This window comes from Ochlerotatus camptorhynchus, unplaced genomic scaffold (assembly GCF_037179485.1).
Source record: "Ochlerotatus camptorhynchus isolate MF236.1 unplaced genomic scaffold, CSIRO-AGI_Acam_v1.1 ptg000922l, whole genome shotgun sequence".
NCBI classification, from domain to species: Eukaryota; Metazoa; Arthropoda; class Insecta; order Diptera; family Culicidae; genus Ochlerotatus; species Ochlerotatus camptorhynchus.
The window spans coordinates 329,537-349,167 of record NW_027041368.1 but is presented as its reverse complement, the minus strand read 5'-3'; the positions used below and the strand labels follow the sequence as shown (position 1 = coordinate 349,167).

Below are 19,631 nucleotides of genomic sequence, written 5' to 3'. Positions count from 1 at the left end.
TATTATTAGTAACGTCTATGTCATGGCGATGCCTCGCAGTGGTCCGAAGTCAACAAAATCATAAATTGAATTTCAAAATAAGACCAACAATTAATTTTCAGGCTTGCTGCCAAAATTGAACGGGTGCAATGTAACTGCAAAGGAATAGGTGGATTAAAAGTTTGTTAATAAACGTTTTAAATCTTGAACGCGAAAACCCAACCCTCTTACCCAACATCCCAGTGATTCCTCGTGGAAGTGCACTCGGCTTCCATCAAAGCGAGTGTCACGTCAACACATTTCTACTAGTTTTTACGCATTGAGAATGATTGCTAGTCCCAAGCATCAGGATTTTCCAGTAATCAAAGGATCACATTTTAGTCTTTGTTACTTTTTATGACTTGATAATAATGACAAGATTCGGGTAGTGACCACTGCATTTCAATATTGTATATTTCAAATCAAAAATATTGTTTATGTTCATAGATTTCACATAATCCTTTTCCCTTTGTCCTTCTCCTTTTCCTTTCGCTCTTTTCTTTTCAGAAAACGAATAATGGCGCTATAGCCATAAGTCATAAAAGGCTAGGACAAGAGTTAGTGCTCATGCAACAACCGTCAGATGAAAATGGAGCATCACTTGACCTTTCTAGCTTTGATGCTTCCAACGACCAACTAATCATATAATTACCAAAATCGGAACGAACATTTATTGGATTCTGAAGCATCGTGTTTCAATCTTCGATTTAAACAGGCCCGATGTTTTCTGACTCATCTTGCCCCTTAAATGCTACACTGATAAAATTCCACACATTTTTAATGACGAATTTCCATGTAAAATTCCACATGATTTTCATGTGACCACACATAAACAAAACTCACCCAGAAGCACACATGACATTTATGAGTCAAATGAATAGTATGTGTGGTTACACATGGCTTTTATGCGTACAGATATTAAGTATGTGTCCGACACATAGATATCATTTGTTGATCACATTGCAAAAATTCATGTGTGGGACACATAAAACCAATCTTTGAAATTTTATCGGTGTACACAGTAGGCCTGGCCGTTTTGATATGTGTGACGCATCTTCGAAGGGAAACATATATCAAATAGACAAGAAAAATGATGTAGGTATATATCTCATTTTCCAGGATGCTTTCAAGAACTGGCTGTGTTGGCGTTAGATTAGATTAGATTAGATTAGATTAGATTAGATTAGAAATGAAAAATATGTTGCTCCCAGCAAAACATCAACAAATAATGTTAACAACATTATTACAGGATTCAAATTGAGAATGCAATCCTACAGAATCATCCCATCGGAGATTGAATTAAATCAATTAGTTTTGCTGTTTGAGGTGAGTTGTTAGAAAAATTTTACATATTGAAGCAATCCAAACAATATATTGTTCCATCCGCAGAAACATCATCTTACCTATAGCTGAACCTGAATCTTTCCTATAGCTAAACGTAAACCCTTTCTTCTCTGGCATAAATAGAATCTCTCTGGTAAGTAGAATTAGATATTTAAGTGCTAAATTATTGAAATAGCATTGAAATAAAAAAAATCATAGAACAAACATGATAAAACCAACTAAATCCCTACATGCTTCAATCGATGGTTGCAAATCGTATTCGAATACAATCCTGCCGTATTAAACCAACAACCAGGGTGTCTGCAATTGGAATACATTTTACAAAGGGGCTATTCCATTTTTATTTAATTTGGTTGGTCACGCCCTAATAAAAAATACCATAAACGAACGATAACGCAAATCATTGAACTATTCCACAAATGGTTTGGATGATACACTGAACACGTCGTTAAGCAAATTAACCATAACATTTTCATTAGGGCGTCTCCATATCAACATTAATCGATCTGGTATGGCTGTTAACATAACCATGTCCATAACCTTAGCATGTTTTTTTCAGTTTAATTTGAATACTAGTAATTTTTATTTTAGGATAGACACATATCACAATAGTTTTTTAGGTTTTGTACAAGATTCATTCATTTTAATAGCATATTTACACGAACTAGCACTGTAATTTAACAAACTTCCATTAAAAATAATGAAATTTCCAAGGGCTGTCACTATCTGATCACCTTCGGATAGTGCTTATTCCTGTCACCAGGCGCGCATTAGTTTAAATTGGATTCGTCATCATTTCCCATCATTGGCATAGCCAGGCCCCCTCCAAAATTATGTAGCCCTCCAGAAATTTTAGTTTTTCATATACATTTTTTGACCCCAGCAGGCCTGGGTTCAATCCCAGTCGGCGCCGCCGGGATGTTCTGAGGCATAACATCTCTGATCACGCCTTCCTTCGGATGGGAAGTAAAGCCGTTGGTCCCCGGTTCATGAGTTGATGGGTCGATAGGTAGGGTCCAGGTGTGGGAGCTGCCTTCCTGGCACGTCGGTAGCATTGGTGCTCAGCACGGAAAACAAGATCGACGGAAAAAACAAAACAAAGGAAAAAAAAAATATATACATTTTTTGTCAAGCAGTTTTGAGGCTACTTCTTATTTTTATTGATTTTTATCAATTTCTGCTTTTCATAATGACTAGAAGAAACAATGTCGAGAAATTATATTGTATCGATATTTAACCGATAACATAATAAGTTGTTTTTAGGCTCTACAAATTGGCAAATAGTTCAGGGATATTTATTTTACCTCAGGGAACTTCGTAAAAACTTCAAGGACTTCTGAAAAGTTCACCGAACATCGTAGAAATAAACAAAACTTATTAGAAATTCTGGGAACTTTATAGAACTTCAGAAAAACTCGTAGAAATTCATGGAGTTCGGAAAACTGCATAGAAGTGGGCACTCTATTTAAGTTTGGGAATCTTCGTAAAAGTTAAACATTATTTAATTTCACGACATTTCACGACACTTTCTTGAAGACTCATGAGCCTGGGATAGTTTAGGGAATTACGTACAAGTTCAAGAAAATCCATACGTGGAACATAGTGGAAAATCAACGAGAAACGTAGAAGTGCAGCAAACTTTGTAGAAGTTTTGCGAATTTCGTAGCATTTTGAAAAGCATAAAACTTCATATAAGTGTAAGGAATTTTGTAAAAGATCTAAAAATAGTGCAGTAAACTTCTTAAAACTTCAGGGATCCTCGCTTAACTTTATGGAACTTCGTTGTAGTTTGTCAGAGATTTTGCTTCAAAAAGCTCACTGAAGGTTTGTCAAGCGAATTTCCAGATGTTCAAGAACATTTGTAGATGATGTATAAAGATGTTCAGGGATGTTCGTAGAATTAAGAGAGAAGGATAAACATATGGCATTCGGAATAAATTCAAGGAACTTCGTAGATGTTGAAGTAATTTGTAAAACTTAAGGTAGTTTTGTAGATGTTAAGAGAACGTTGCATAGGTTACAGGATATTCATTCAGACATCCTTCCTAGACTGCAGGAAGTATCCAAAAGATCTCCAGATAGACGAAGTTATTAGTTAAGTTCTGTGGATATTTCTTCAAGACTTCTTATTAATCGATTTCTGAAGATCTCCAGCTGACAGAAAATACAAATGAAGCCTCTCATATATTCTTCAAAGACTGCAGGTTAATCAGAAGTATTCAAAAGTAGTCCTGCTAAGCAAATATGATGAAATCTTTTATGTACATGTTTGTACATTTTCTATAGGGAAAACCCGTATCCTGGTGATTTAGCTGTCAAGAATTTTCACTCCAGGATAGTTTAGATGGTTTAGAACATTAAATAAAATTTTCGTTCATTGATGTGTGTATTTTTTGATAAAATTTAAAAATTACACCGAAAAAGCTCTTATCCTTATAAGCAGAGTAAATAATATATTGGTGTTGCATATGCAACCGCTCGACGAACCCCTCGAAGAATTGTGTGATATTGTTCTGTGTTTGTTTGTCGTTCTTCGGGGTTTTGCTCAGGCCAGTGACAAGGCCTATACCAACAGCAGTGTTTGACAATAGGCAGCATGTCCCGGGCTCAAATCATTTATTTTGCTGTTCTCCGCTGTCACGGTATAACATGCTGCCTACGCGCCTGCCACTGGCCTAGTTTTGCTATAACACCTCCGTACTGTCAATGATCACGGTCACAATATATTAGTGAAAGCAAGCGAGGGCACGGGCGCATTGGCTATAGGCCTTTTTGACGTTTAATAGTCTTTTTATATCTACCACACATGTATGAAGGACGGTTTATTTTCCCACTAATCTTTTTCCCTCTTGCTCGCACTTGTTCGTTTTAAATGGTTTAGTAGTGTGCGCCGATTATACGTCAAAAAGCTCTATTCCAATGCGAGAAAACACCGAAGTTGTAAGTACTGTAATAATATTATATATAATAATATAGATAAAATTTCCCCTACCCGATGTTGCTGTTGTGTCGCGTGGGTGTACTTCAAGTAGTGAGTAAAGGGCCCACAAACCATTTGTTTACAAATGGCTTTTGTGCCGTTTTCAAATGTTAGCACTGATATATAGACCTTTTTGACGTTTAATCGTCTTTCTCTATCTATCATACATGAATGAGTGGACGGTTTGTTTTCCCACTAATCTGTTTCCCTCTTGTTCGCACTCGTTCGATTTAAATGGTGCATTAGTGTGCATCGATTAAACGTCAAAAAGCTCTATTGTATGTTGATGTATATGTATATATATATATTATGATGCATGTGGCAAATATTGAAATTAAGCGTTTTATTTGCCTTGCTGGAAGATCGGTGCCCACTATTATTTTCAATAAGTTCAACCAAAACTAACTCCATTTCAAATTAAAAAATAATCCAATACGCTTTTGTAGAAAGAAATTCAAATAGTATATATTTCCAAACAAGGACACAATCATACAAGTTTGGAGTTCATTTCTTCCCAAGCAAAAACCGATAGCTAGCCGATAATATATGAATATCTTAATTAGGTATGAAACCTTATTTTGGGGTATGCTTGAAAGATCTTGTTTTGATATTATTCAGTTATCAATATATTTTGTAAAATATAAAACTAAATACCACATAAACAAAACATGATCTTATAGTTTTTTTTTGTCTATAACACCTAAAACTCTGTCACTAAACGATAGGGTTAACTACCCCATTTCCGGCCTATTAGGCACAGCTCGCACTTAGTCTTTCTTAATCTAGCGCAGTTTAGCACCAAACGGAATGTTATTATTACTGAAGGCTTCCACATTTATTTACCTTTTATTTTGATAAAGAGATACCAATCGTTGAGATATTGTCAAAAGTCTAACACTGCTTCTTGACGGCAAACTCGGCCTACGGATTCTAAACTCGGCCTAACGCATTGCAACGCCATTGAAACGCCAATGAATTCACTTCGGCCTATCGGATGAAGATAAAAAATGATTCGGTCGGAGCGCTTCTTTTGCTTTTGGGAATAATGGGTGCAAACCTTCATATCACGCGTTCTCATTGACTTCGTTCGGTAGCTTATTAACTAAAGTATCGTACCAAACGCATAATTGACTTGTTAACTCTGAAATCATGGATTTATTTGAAGTTGTCTGCTCGATAGGCCCAAAATGGGCGATTAGGCCGAAGTAGTTCTCTACCCTACCAGCAACATATTTGGAGAAACGTGCTTTAGAAAACTCGCAGGTAGCCACTGTCTAGGATCTGTTGTATTTATATTTATATTATAGTAGATCTCCTTTGCGCAAGTTGTTAAACAAAATAGAAGTGATTTCATTTTCTGTAAAAGGCGCGTTAATTATGTTTTGTGTCAAATGTTGTTGTCATACTATTTCCAGAAACACTTTCTTATCCAAATGGAAAAAAAAACAGCATGTATCCTGCTAAAAGGTTTATTTGTCGGAATCCATGGTGAGTAGGAAGGTCGTCTGGAAACTGGATTAATTTCATGATAACGACAAGACTTAAAGAAATTTTCCACATTGGCATTCATTTCAAACCAATATACAGTGGCAAGCTACTTGATTTTGTGCATTCCAGAATGGTTTTGGTAGAGAAATTTTAAGACATCTCTAAGTCCCGTAACGTGGGTAGATCACCTTTTCATGGTAAGTTTCGGGATGTAAGATCTACCACCGATTCCTAGTCCTTAGTACTTCAAACTAGGGGAACAGGATTTTTCAGTAATCCAAGGAACACATCAGGCATAACATTTGATAACGGCACAAAAGCATTTGTAAACAAACTTTCTAAGGCCCTTTACACGCGAACCAAAGTACGCCCATGCAAACCAACAACATAATCGGATAGGGGCAACTATCACCTTTTCGAAAGTGGTATTGGTTTACGTGGGCGTACTTTGGTTCGCGTGTAACGGGCCTTAGAAAGTTTGTTTACAAATGCTTTTGTGCCGTCATCAAATGTTATACCTGACAGCTTAGTCCTTGTTACTTTTTATGCCTTGTTGATAGTGACAAGACTCGGCTTTGTCTACCGAGGATGATCTTGAAACAAGGAAAAAATGAGTTAGTTGTCCTCATCTATGTGATTCCTAATCTTCTATTCGTTGTTCCCTAGTGCCTTACTACTTCAAACTAGGGGAACAGGATTTTTCAGTAATCCAAGGAACACATCTTAGTCCTTGTTACTGTTTATGTCTTGTTGATAGTGACAATACTCGACTTTGTCTACCGATGATGAGCTTGAAACAAGGAAAAAAATGAGTTGGTTGTCTTCATCTATGTGATTCCTAATCTTCTATTCGTTGTTCCCTAGTTTGAAGTGGTTAAGACTAGGGTTCTTATGCATGGTCATTATCGGTGTCATACCTTAAATTTGTTGCTAAGGAATCCAATTTTGACTGACAAAGGGGCGCGCCTTTGGAGGGTGTTTCACCACTCCGAAAGATATAAATAGCGGGACCTTTCAATTAGAGTCGGATTCTTGCGATAAATGCAAAAGTGGCAACTGTAAAATCACTATTGTAAATCGAATACTTCATCATTTCTCAATAGTGATGGAGTAATACGACATGCACTAAACTAAAGACACGGGATATACTACAATAGATCAATTTACTGGCCGCAGTAGTGTTAGGTCCCGAACAGAGGAAAAAAAAAGACATCTCTTTTCATTTTATCAGGTATAACCACTCTATCTTGAAACAGAACACAGCCTTCAACTTCTTCCAGGTCTTGGTAGTGTGAATAAACGTCTACTTAACGTTTTTCGAGCTTCTCTGACCATTCATTCCGTAAATGTTCTATTACTGGTTTCTTTTGCAAATTTGTTAATAGGGGAATTTACGTATTCTCGGCAACCTAAGCAGCGACCTTCTTTCTATAGCCTTTTTCTCTAAGGAACGCACACATATGCAGTATTGGTTTGTTTACAATCTTTTGCTGCCAGCTGCTCTAACAATTTCAGTCGAAAGAATTGTCAAAAACTGTTTTGAAACGCTTTTACAAAGCTCCAATCTTCTCTAGTGAGAGCGAGTATTGTCGGCAACCAGTTTTTCTTCGGCAACCGTGCCATTTGAACTGCATGTAAATCTGCTGTTCTATTATCGGCAATTCGAAATCAGCTACAATTTGTAGTGCGTGTGTTTCATTTAAAGAAAACCTTGCTAGATTGCTTTTTCTCAGTGGTAAAAATATAGTCAAATTGAAGCTGAAAGCATAAAGAATCGTTTGCATGCATTCAGCGAAGTGTTTTCGTAAGAAAATCCAGTGAAAATAGTGTTTCAATTTGGGTTGCCGAAAATAGTCTGGCATGCCGAAGCCGTCATTTCCCCTAATTGATGGGAAACTCGTCTGTAAAATTTAAGTTTTTCCCAAACGCTCTATCCAATTCTCTAGATATTTTTGGAGCAATTGAAAAACGCTTACAAAAGTCCGCATTGTCCATTCTGTTAGACGGTCTGTAGACTATATCGTAGTAATAAATGAAAAGTTCAAACACGTAACGCTGTAACCTTGTAACTGACATTGAATTTCTTCACCTGCGTTGCCATGATCGTTGGAGAATAGCAAGGTTATGTGATTTTTAAGGCAGCTAAAATGTTTATTGAGTACAGCTCATTTTTATGCTAGTGAGCAACATTTCCAGGACTACAATCGCTTCATGAACGATGTTAGACTTCTCCTGTTGAAATGCAGGGTGATGCATCACCTCCATATTGGCATGTCGTTGCTTTTCAAGAAGTTTTTGCTGCTCAACAAGTCCCTTAAAATCTAACTTTGCATGTAACAGTTCTTGGCATGAGTCGCAATACGATAGTTCGAAAGAGTTAACGTCCATCACCTTCCTGGCCTCCTCCCGAAGTGAGTTCCGATAACCGAATCGGCATAAGTGTCGAACGCACAAATTTCGCAGTTCATACAACAAAAAAAAACAAAATCGATAAAAAAAAAATATCACACACGGCACCTGGAGCTACTTAAAAACGCGTTTGAACCTTTCGACGACTGAATGGTAATTAATTGTATTAATTACAATAAGAACTTCTGCTTGCATTATAATTCCGATGCACCGGTTCTGTGTATTGTGTGCCCCTCGACTGGATGCAAATTCTACTGAGATGGAGATACCTGATCGTGGAAAAGAAGGAGGTATTTCATTAAGTTCAAATAGGGAAAGTTAATGCAATATGCATTGCTGCATAAACACGAGCAATAAATGTTCCGTTATACTGATGGAAAGGCAGTAGAGGGCCTTGTTAAATATTGATATTTTGCCAAAACCATCATCCAAAATTTTTCAAAAAATGTGTTAAGAACTGAAAGATCTCAAAAAGTATATCGTAAATATTTGAAATTTATTTTTTTATAAAAATACAAACTTTTGAAGTATTTAAAACCATGGACACTTGAAAATCGTAGATCATCAACTTTTGGTCATAGTGTTAAACTTCTCGTTAACAAACTTTTATGTTGTGGTGATTCTTCTCATGCAAAGGACGACTGTCCTGTCAAGGAAGATCTTAAGAAATTTAAATGTTCAAATTGTGGTGAAAACCACAAATCCAAACCGCCCACCAAGCTTTTTTTAACAAGAAATTCCCTCAACTATTGATTTGGTCTTAACTGATTCATGTCAACTTTGAAGCCAATTGGTTACCCATGCTGACTTCGGTTCTGATCTCCTTCCAGTAACTTTTAAAATATCACAAGAAATAATTTCTAATCCCAACAGCTGTACATTCAATTATCATAAAGCTGATTGGGAGCAATATTGAACATTTATGGAATATAGCTTCGATCTAAACATTCCTTTGCAAACCAAAAATGATGTTAATTATGCTCTTGAATATCTGACTACTTTACCACTGAAGGTGGTAAAATTTTGTTCACAAATTCGGAAAAAGCTCAGAAGCTTGCTATGCAATTCGAGAGTTCCCATAATTTCAGTTTGGGTCTTACTAGTCCTATTGAGAATCAGGTTGCTCGGGAATATCTAAATATTTTCTCTAGGGAAAATATTTTTGATGATTCCTAGGGGACTGATTTGGACGAAGTAAGATCTATAAGAAGAAAAAAAAAAATCAAAATATGAAAGCTTCAGGTGATGATGGAATGTTCTATAACCTCATCAAAAAACTCCCAGAGAGTATCTTGTATTTCTTTGTAAAATTATTTATCAAAAGTTTCACTTTGGTATACTTTCCTGATAAATGTAAAAATGCAAAAAATGTTCCAATTTTGAAGTCGGATAAAAATCCAGCTGAAGCTTCTAGCTATGGTCCAATAAGTTTGATTTCTTCAATAAGCAAACTTTTTGAAAAGATTATTCTACATAGAATGATGCTTCACATCAATACGAACTCATTTTTTTCAGATGAGAAGTTTGGATTTCACCATGGGCATTCACTACTAAGAATTACCCATTTAATTCGTTCAAACAAATCTGAAGGCTGCTGAACTGGAGTTGCTCTTCTAGACATAGAAAAAGCATTCGACAGTGTTTGGCATGAAGATTTGATTGTTAAATTGAAAAAAAAGTTTTATTTTCCACTCTATATTATGAAATTAGTTCAAAATTATTTAACTGACAGAACTCTGCAGGTAAATTATCATGAGCTCGCATGACCTGTGCCAATATGGTCTTGTTGTTACACTACCAGGAAAAAAGCAGTTCGAAGGATTCAGAACAAAGTTCTGAATATGATTTTGAAGTTGCCTCCCTGGTACAGTACTGCCGAGGTACATACCCAACAAACAATTTTAGCTGCAGCTTAGCTTATACAGGCAAAAATTAGCTGCATAAGACAAATTTCGGCTGTATAAGCTAATCTGCAGCTAAAATTGTTTGTTGGGTAGATTCGAATGTTGAGATTTAATAATTTCAGGCAAAAATCGTTGCAATCCTCAATTGCAATAATTAATTCCCTTTATACTTAGATAAGATTTAGTTTTACGATGTAAATTGATATACTGACATGCAGGTTTAAAATACTGAAAAATACTAAAAAAAAACTAAGATATACATATATCATAACAATTAAGGCTGGTACTTAGCTTACTTGTAGTAACTAGAGCACCTAGGTTAAAATTAAATTTAATTTATTTTAAATTTGGAACAAATAAAGAGTTAAAAAACAAGCTTTTATATGTAATTTTTGCAACAGACAACGATTGAAAATGTCTTAAATGTTGTTTCCTGTTCATAAATCACATAATAAAGCATACTAGTAAAAAGCTCAAACAATGTACCGAAAGTTCTTGTTCTACAATTGTTGTAAATTTTCAAGTATCCATGGTTTAAACTAATTCAAAAGTTTGGAATTAAAAAATAAAAATACAAGGGGTTGTACGCAATGGTGATCTAGGACTACGTGGTCTTATATAATAAATCTTATTTGTTAACTGCAGCAGGAGCTTGTGTTTTGTGTAGGAATAGGAATTTGAGCGGGGTTCTCTCTGTTTATACTCTTTAGTATGACGTGCTTGACGTAGATGCTATTGATTCTGGAGAACACCACCACTCACCACGCGGTGATTTGATAAACACCGTTTGGCGAGACCGGATGAAATTCAACTTTGAAATCTGTGTTTGGGAAAACGCTTTTCGCAGGCAATCGGCAATAATTTTCACAGTTGCACATCCGTGCAGCTTTCAATAGTGACATTTTAAAAAATGATAAAGTCTTAATTTTAACGTATTCGTAGCAAAATTCCTTTCGATTGGCGTATTGAGAATTAATATCCATCAGCTCTGGATCAAAATCAGAACACTTTCATGCCGCGACCGACTTTGGTTTTTGAAATCGCACCCCCAATGTTGCCTTAAAGTACATGGTATGTTAGATTTAAACATATCAAGATAAAGCTGGAATTAACGGCGCCGGTGGTGTAGTGGTAAGCGTGATTACCTCTCACCCCAGCAGGCCTGGGTTCAATACCAGTCGGCGCCGCCGGGATGTTCTGAGGCATAACATCTCTGATCACGCCTTCCTTCGGATGGGAAGTAAAACCGTTGGTCCCCGGTTCATGAGTTGATAAGTCGATAGGTAGGGTCCAGGTGTGGGAGCTGCCTTCCTGGCACGTCAGTAGCATTGCTGCTCAGTACGGAAAATAAGATCGGCGGAAAAAACAAACCAAAGGAAAAAAAAAAAAAAGGCTGGAATTAGGCGTAACAGATTTTGTAAACAATAACTTTTCTCGGTGATTTTTAGAAATTCAGGGCACGCTCACGCAAACCAACAATACCGTTCGGTAGAGGAAGTCTTACCCTACCTGATGGTGATGTTGATTTGCGTGGGCGAGCCTTGACTTTCAAAACTTCATCGCAAGAAGTCATTGTTTACATAAGCTGTTAAGCCCTAATTCCAGCTCTATCTTGATATGGGAACTGACATCCTTGATGACCTTGACAAATGTCCAAAAAATACTCTTTTACAAATTTATGGAGGTTTTGTCGTGATGGTTGAGTAATGCTGGGCTATTAAAGTGTTAAACACAGATGAGGCTGGTGAGGTGTATGTTGTTTGGAATGAGGGTGACGCGCTTGGCATAGATGGCCCACAGCGACTCACAAAGAAGCACTGCTGCTGCTGGAGCTGCTGCCGACGACCGGACACTACCACACACGGAACTGAATCCGATCAGCAGTTGAGGCCAACCTTGGTAGCTAGCTGCTTGTGGGGAGCCTTTCATTTTTTACTGGAGAACACCACCACTCACCACGCGGTGATTGAATAAAAACCGTTTGGTGAGACCGGATGGAATTTAACTTTTTTTTTTCCTTGATTTATTTTCCGTCGATCTTGTTTTCCGTGCTGAGCACCAATGCTACCGACGCCAGTGCAGCAGCTCCCACACCTGAACTTTACCTATCGACCAACGGTTTTACTTCCTTGATCAGATCAGAGATGTTATGCCTCAGAACATCCCGGCGGCGCCGACTGGGATTGAACCCAGGCCTGCTGGGGTGAGAGGTAATCATGCTTACCACTACACCACCGTGGAATTTAACTTTGAAATCAGTTTTAAGGAAATCGCTTTTCGTAGGCAATCAGTGATAATTATAATTATCATAGTAACAGTTACATTTTTGAAAATGATAAAATCTTAATTGAGCAAATGTGTAGAAATATATCTGATCGATTGGTGATAAAACTATTGAAATTGGTCCAGGGGCTGGTGTTTTATTAACGTTCAAAGTCTTTCACAATTTTGTTACATGTTCCATTTTCGGTTTTCACAAAATGTACCCCCATATAGAAATCACAGACGTAGTCCTACGTCAAAAAAATTAAAATATACTTTTGGTGATAATACTGGTTTAGAATTTGTACTAAAAATTAAAAAAAAAAAACAGTGTTTATTTATTTATTATATTCAATTATGCAAAGCTTTACGCAAATCGGAGAAGGTCAAGTTTTTTTCTTCCGATTAGTCATTTCGTGTGAAACTGCTTCCATTCCATTTCTATTTTATAGCTTTTACATGTTGCACAAAGTTAAGGGATTATTATGAAATGTATAACTTTGCAGACCATATCAACCCGATATGAATTACTTGTATCAACCAGGTGCAAAATGGTTCAGATTAGAGAGGGTCTAGTATAAGAGAGGAGCAGATTCAAAATAGTCTGCCTTGGCAACCTATACCTAGGTGGTTTCTATCAACACTGCCAATGCAATCAAGGTAGGCACTGCTCGATTGGCTTGACAGTTCGTTTGGCTCAAAACCAGCCAGTCCGCTCCTCTCTTATACTATACCCTCTCTAGTTCAGATTATCTACCACACAGCTAAAGCTATAAGTTGTTTGCTTCATAATGATGGTTAAACCATTAAATTGTAAGCGACTGTATGGTAAATAATTTTTCTTATTGTTATTGAAAAATACACGCTAGGTATGATCTGTGTGGAAAAATATTGTTAAAATATTGAGGGTCAAATCGTCTAATCGAAATGGGTAATATGCCATAAAATGATAAATTACCTAATATCAGTGGGGGGGGGGGATGTGGGGGGTTTAGCACATTTTTCAAACAGGCTTTCAACAATACTTTTATCGTTTATTATAGCTTTTTATATGATTTATTTTTATGTAAGCCCCTTTTACGTTTTTGGCACATAAGCCATATCTTTAATTATGGGCGACACAGCTACAAATCGACCAACAACTAGTTTTCATTCAGAGTTATTCTGCGTGGCGTGTGTGATTCAACTCTCTGCTACCTACGTGACGTTACAATTCAAAGACTCGAGGTGTTAATTAAATGAAGTCTCATGTAACCCGAGTCATACGCGGAGGTAACTACCGTCTAGTGACAGCGAGTCAGTTCATGTCGCATAGCACGCATAATAACCCGAAATGTTTGATTAAATATCACATTTATTCCAGGATTCCACTGTGTAATATGTAGTTATGACACAGGACATTGACAACAAAATCATTCGCTTCCGTTTCCTGGAAGTCAATGCACGGAAAGGTGCTAATAAGGCAACAGTGCGTCACATAGCGACAGTGTGTCTTCCAGGCAAGACTGACTGACCAGCTGTGATCGCACTATCTTCTTCTTCTGCGGAGTGCTTTTTTCCACGATCCAGTGTTGAAGTGGGTTTTTTTTTTTGTAGTATCTCGTCTGTGTTATCTGCTTATGAGGAAATTCCACCTTCTATGATCAACTTGAATCGAAAGAACAACGATAATCAATTATATTCTCCCTGATAACCCATTTCGATGGTCTAACCATGTGTTAGGGCTGGTGATTTATATTAGTGGATGCTTTAAAATGCGAAAAAAAAAAACCTGATTGTTGAGAAAGGAGCCGGTTCTGAGAGAAGTTTTCCCGAAAAATGGACTTGGTGATAGAATATATCGAGCTTTTTGACTGGTACAAGGTCAGTGCTCATCGGTGTTCGGCCGCAGACGGTCTGATCTCACAGTTAGCTCTCTGTAATCTAGTGTATTCTATTATCAACGGCTTCAGCTTCACAGTTGTGGTGTTTATTTTATTGATTTACTATTCAAATTTTAGTCAACAAAAGCTTTACCGGTTTTCCAGCCACGAGGATGAAGTCGCTAACCCTAACAGGTACGTTAAACATTGGTGAAATTAATGACGCTACGCTATATGTGTTAACCTATATATCCAAATGAATCTGAATTGAATGTGTGTATAATTCTGTGGTTGATATCGGTGCTTCTACATTTATTCTGCAATTTTGCCCCACATATCGCTATATAATTCAAATCAATTCTTGATATATTGCTTCAATAAATGAGCTCCCTTGGAAGGAACCTGATTTTTAGCTGATCATCTGAAGTTTTAATGGAGCCTCATATAGCCTAGTAAGTGAAGACACGGTCTTACCATGCCAAAGGCTGCTAGTTCGATAGCCGGTCTAGAAAATTTTAAGGTTTTAAAATATCTCGATTTCCATGAGCATAAAGTATCATTGTGTTTACTTGCCACAGAATATATAAATTATTGATGCATTGCATAGACCAGAAGGGCGAGTTTCATAAAAAAAGACCTCCAGGATAAAGCTTTATCACGTTTGGTGTCTTCAGAGAAGTTTTTAGATCGATAAAGACACAGATAAAAATGTTCTGAATTGTAACCGTAAGAACTGTTCAGTTTATAAAATGGACACCAAAAATTGACTATAACTTTTTAATTTTAAGTTGTATCCGTATTGTTTATACGGGATATAAATTAATAAATACATGAATTATGAACCAAACAAATTTAAGCATTTTTAAATTAATGAAAGTCAAATACATACCTTTGGAACGAGCAATCGAATAAATTCTTCATAAAAAAATTTAAATTATATTCTATATTTCCATATGTATGTTGTCTCGTGTGAACAAGCAAGGTGTTTTTCAATTTTTCTCATGAGATCCTCGATATATATAGGGGAAGTGTACCAGTTATGGCACTAGTGGTCCTCTAAATGGCCATACAGCCTAAAACCTTGAATTTATCATAAAATTAGAAATTTCTTCAATAGGAAGCTAGTCTCAATGTTGTTCTGTATGCATATGTTGAAAAATATGGAAAAACTAATTTTGAATATGGCTTAGGCCGTATGGCCAATTCGGGGAGCACTAGTGCCATAACTGGCACACTTTTCCTATCCGTGGAAGCCTTTTGGTAAAACAAATATTATCTTTGATGATTTTGTTTTTTCTCTTGATTTGTTTTCCGTCGATCTTGTTTTCTGTGCTGAGCACCAATGCTACCGACTATTATATTTTTGACATGACACGGACTGACATCATTCGTACAGTGGAGCTTGTGTCTGGCTGTATATATATATAGGGGAAATGGCTCTCTATATATATTACAATCCGCTTATCAATATATTTTTTCAGCTTTCTTCTTTACAGTAATATCACTTACGTACGAGCAACAGATAACAACGTACTATTTTCCAAACTACTACTGCAACCCATCCCTTTGCCAGAGTGGCGGCCCTCACGTGGCTTGCGCTCCTCCGAACCCTTTCGGCGCTAGTTGTTACGGAAAGCAACCTCAAGTGGTGATCATGACAGGTGAACTTCGAGCACAAATTCTAGACCATCACAATCGGCAACGTTCGCTGCTGGCCAGCGGAAAGTTGCCGGGCTACTTGCCTGCTGTCAAAATGCCGACGCTGCAGTGGGACCTTGAGCTTCAGTATCTTGCGGAGTCAAATGCACGATCCTGTGACTATGGCCATGACAAATGCCGCAATACGAATTGGAGCAAATACGTCGGACAGAACATAGGAGTACTGCGTTATTACGGGCTCAAAATTACTAAGAAGGAGTCGATCAAATACTTCATCGATGCTTGGTTCAACGAATACGTCTATGCTCATGCATTTGTTGACAATTACCCACAGTATTATCATGGGTGGGTACAAATCATATTTTGAAAATATGGAATAAATAACAAAACAATTATTCAATTACAGCCCACAAATCGGCCACTTTACTCAAATCGTTAGTGATCGTACAATCAAGATAGGATGCGGCATGGTCACCTACAATACGTACAGTGGAGACGTATGGACGCATGACTATTTCGTGTGCAATTACTCATTTACGAACATTATCGGTCAGCCAGCATATGTTAAAGGGATTTCTGCTTCACAGTGCACCTCTGGGGTAAGTTTTTCCTACCCTGGTTTATGCAACTGATTTCGAGGCAGAATCATTTTACAATTGCAATAAATATTCTCAAGAATGAAATTTTTTACTGTAGTGTTTATGTATGCGCTTTTTAAAAGAACGTGAGCATTTTCAGCCGGACACTGCTCAGCCCCGACTTTTTCCGATTTTAATGAAACATGGCACGTTGGTGAACAAGTCAGTGTCAACATTTCAAAGGGGCGTAATTGCTTTTGTAAACAATGGCTTTAGCCACCGATTTCTCGCGAATAAAAGCTTACACATGGAAATTGATTATATCAGGAATGTTTCCTCTTATCGTTAATTTAAATTTGCGAGAAATCATTAATTCATTGTTTACATAAACAATTATGCCCCTTTGAAATGTTGGCACTGAAGTCATGTATTATATAAACTGACGCAAATATGTGTGCTTATTTGTTTCTTTTCCCTTGATCTTGTTTTCTGTGCTGAGCACCAATGCTACCGACGCCAGGGAGGCAGCTCCCACACCTGGACCCTACCTATCGACCCATCAACTCATGAACCGGGGACCAACGGCTTTTCTTCCCTTCCAAAAGGAAAGCGTGATCAGAGATGTTATGCCTCAGAACATCTCGGCGGCGCCGACTGGGGTTGAACCCAGGCCTGCTGGGGTGAGAGATAATCACGCTTACCACTACACCACCGGCACCGCTATGCTTATTTGTGTTTAAGGGCCCATTCAAATATTACGTAACACAAGTGGGGATGGAGTCTGGAAATGCGTTAACCACCATGTATTACGTATAGGAAAAGTACGTGACAAGGGGGTGGAGGGTATTAAAAAATCAACTTGTTTGCGTTACATAATATTTGAACGGGCCCTTTGTGAAGAACTAATTATAATTTTGACCAGTGTATTTTTGACAAACCAACCTCCATTTGTCTAATTGCCTGTCGTTGTTGTTGTATTTTACGTGTCAAACTATATTTTAATTCATTGGATACCCCATCGCACTATTTTGTCAACATGTGGCCCTCTAGAAGCAAGCAAGATAAATACAGTTGCTATAACTGAATCAGTTCTGCCTATATTTTGGCGTTCACGATATTATAGTAAGTCTGATCCCGTACTAACTTTTTTGCACTTTCTCTATGTTGCTATAAGAATATCATATGCTACAGAGAGTAAGGGAACACGCGTTTGCTTTTTGCTCTTAGATTTTTTACAGAAAAACAAATACCTACGGAAACAGACTTATTAACTCAGGATTGCATGAACCCGTTGCCAGAAAGTTGTTTCGGAGTCTGATCGTGTCACTTGCCGTGGTTACTGTGGATGCTTATTTCACGTGTTCTGTGCGCAAGTGGATCAACCGTTTCTTGAAACTCTAGGAGAACATGTACACAATGTATTTTGGATGTGACTGTGCTTATCTGTTCTCTAACGACGAGGATATTTTTTTTGAATAGATCCACCATGGGCGAAATTGATAATTTCGTTATGGCTCTGGATGTGGATGCTGTCCATACAGGATTGCTGCTTAACTCTGAGCAAATAATTTTCCATTATGATGATGGAAAGGCAATCGACATACGACATACGATGATGGAAAGACATACGACATACGTGCGACTGTATGATCTGCCACCTTAAGTTCCACACAAAGATTTAGCGTAGGTGCTGGGAAAATATGGAAAAGTTAAGCGTGAAATGAATTCCCAACAGATGGACAACACCTACTTGAATCCAATCAATGTTATTCATTTGTTATCTTTTCAGTCCCAACTTTGCTTACTCAATTTTGAGTAGCCCTACTTGTGACGGATATAAGTAGATCGTACTTAAAATTTTTAGTTGATTTGAAATAGCGTCAGGGCTCGTTATCCCGGTACTTACTGAAGATTGTATTCGATTAAAATAGCACACACATGAACAAACTCTGTATCTTTTTCACTATTATACCAAATAACTTAAGTTTTCAGAGAAGATTCTTTAGAGAGCACTGAACAAGTAAATCATATGTCATGTTTCAATTGAGCCAAAGCTCGTATCGTTTTAATCAAGAAAACAAAATATTTTGTACATTGATGAAGGACCACAATTTGAATTTTTTTTTACTTATTTTACCATTCCATAATCAATTAATTAACGGATCATAACACTTCAAAGTGTGATAGAAAATACTGTTTTTGTTTGGCACTTGGATTGATTTTTCATTTGTTCCTAATTGTAGTTTCTGATATTGTTGCCAATATTTTGAAACATAATATTTGGCCAAAAAATTAATTTCGATCCTTGAGTACTATGAATGAAGCTTCTTGCTGATAAATTTGGCTGATTTTAAATTTGAGACAGCATGATGTTCTCAAGACTATCACTCCAGAGACTCTAATGGCGGTAAGCTCCAACTCGGATTAACTTTTAAACTCGCCCCTGTTTGGATAATCTGCAAAATGTTTGCTTAGAGTCGTGTTGATTAAAGCTGATCTTCTTTCTTTCCTTTATTTAACGTCGGTCTCTGTTCCGCAATCTAGTGCCAATCACCGACGGACATCGACTGTCATCCATTGACGGCAATCGAATGTGCAAGGAAGGCAGCTTCCACACCTGCGTGGGATATCGCACCCATTCAACATACATGGGCCGGGACCAACGGCTTTACTTCCCTTCCGAAGGAAGACGTGACTAGAGATTTTTATGCCTCAGAAAAATCCCACCGACCTCGGCTGGGATTGAACCCAGACCCATTTGGGGTGTTAGAAAGCAGTCACGCTTACCACTACACCACCGGTGCCGGCTGATTAAAGCTGATGTCGACATCAAAGCAGCCGGACATTCCTGATTGGGATTTATGTTTCACTTCACGGTGAAAAGTTGTCACTTGTCGTCACGGTGAAGTGATTCCCATTTGATTTGTACGGTAATCACGGCTCTTATTCTGAGTATCACTTGCTTATCACCGTGTAGTGACACCCGTAATAAGGCCCCACTTCACCGTGAGTGATAAGTTGTCACTCTACCGTGAAGTGACATCGGTGATAAGGGCCGATTTGTATGGTAATCACGGCTCTTAGGCCCCCTTATTCTGCGCCGCAAGTGAGGTGAGTTGACTCGCTG

The 19,631-nt window shown here is 37.6% G+C and overlaps 1 protein-coding gene across 1 annotated transcript; it reads left to right on the top strand.

The window, feature by feature from the left end:
* Positions 1–14,290: 14,290 nt before the first annotated feature.
* Positions 14,291–16,558, top strand: LOC135715457 (antigen 5 like allergen Cul n 1-like). The gene is made up of 3 exons (XM_065238728.1): positions 14,291–14,462; positions 15,749–16,271; positions 16,333–16,558. Exons 1-3 carry the CDS (start codon positions 14,441–14,443, stop codon positions 16,556–16,558), a joined length of 771 nt encoding a protein of 256 aa, XP_065094800.1. The 5' UTR covers positions 14,291–14,440.
* Positions 16,559–19,631: the final 3,073 nt, after the last annotated feature.

Coding starts and splice junctions, on each gene's coding strand:
- LOC135715457 (XM_065238728.1), top strand. CDS start 14,441: ATGAAGTCGCTAACCCTAACAG. Junction 14,463..15,748: donor GAAGTCGCTAACCCTAACAG/GTACGTTAAACA, acceptor ATATTTTTTCAG/CTTTCTTCTTTACAGTAATA. Junction 16,272..16,332: donor TACCCACAGTATTATCATGG/GTGGGTACAAAT, acceptor ATTCAATTACAG/CCCACAAATCGGCCACTTTA.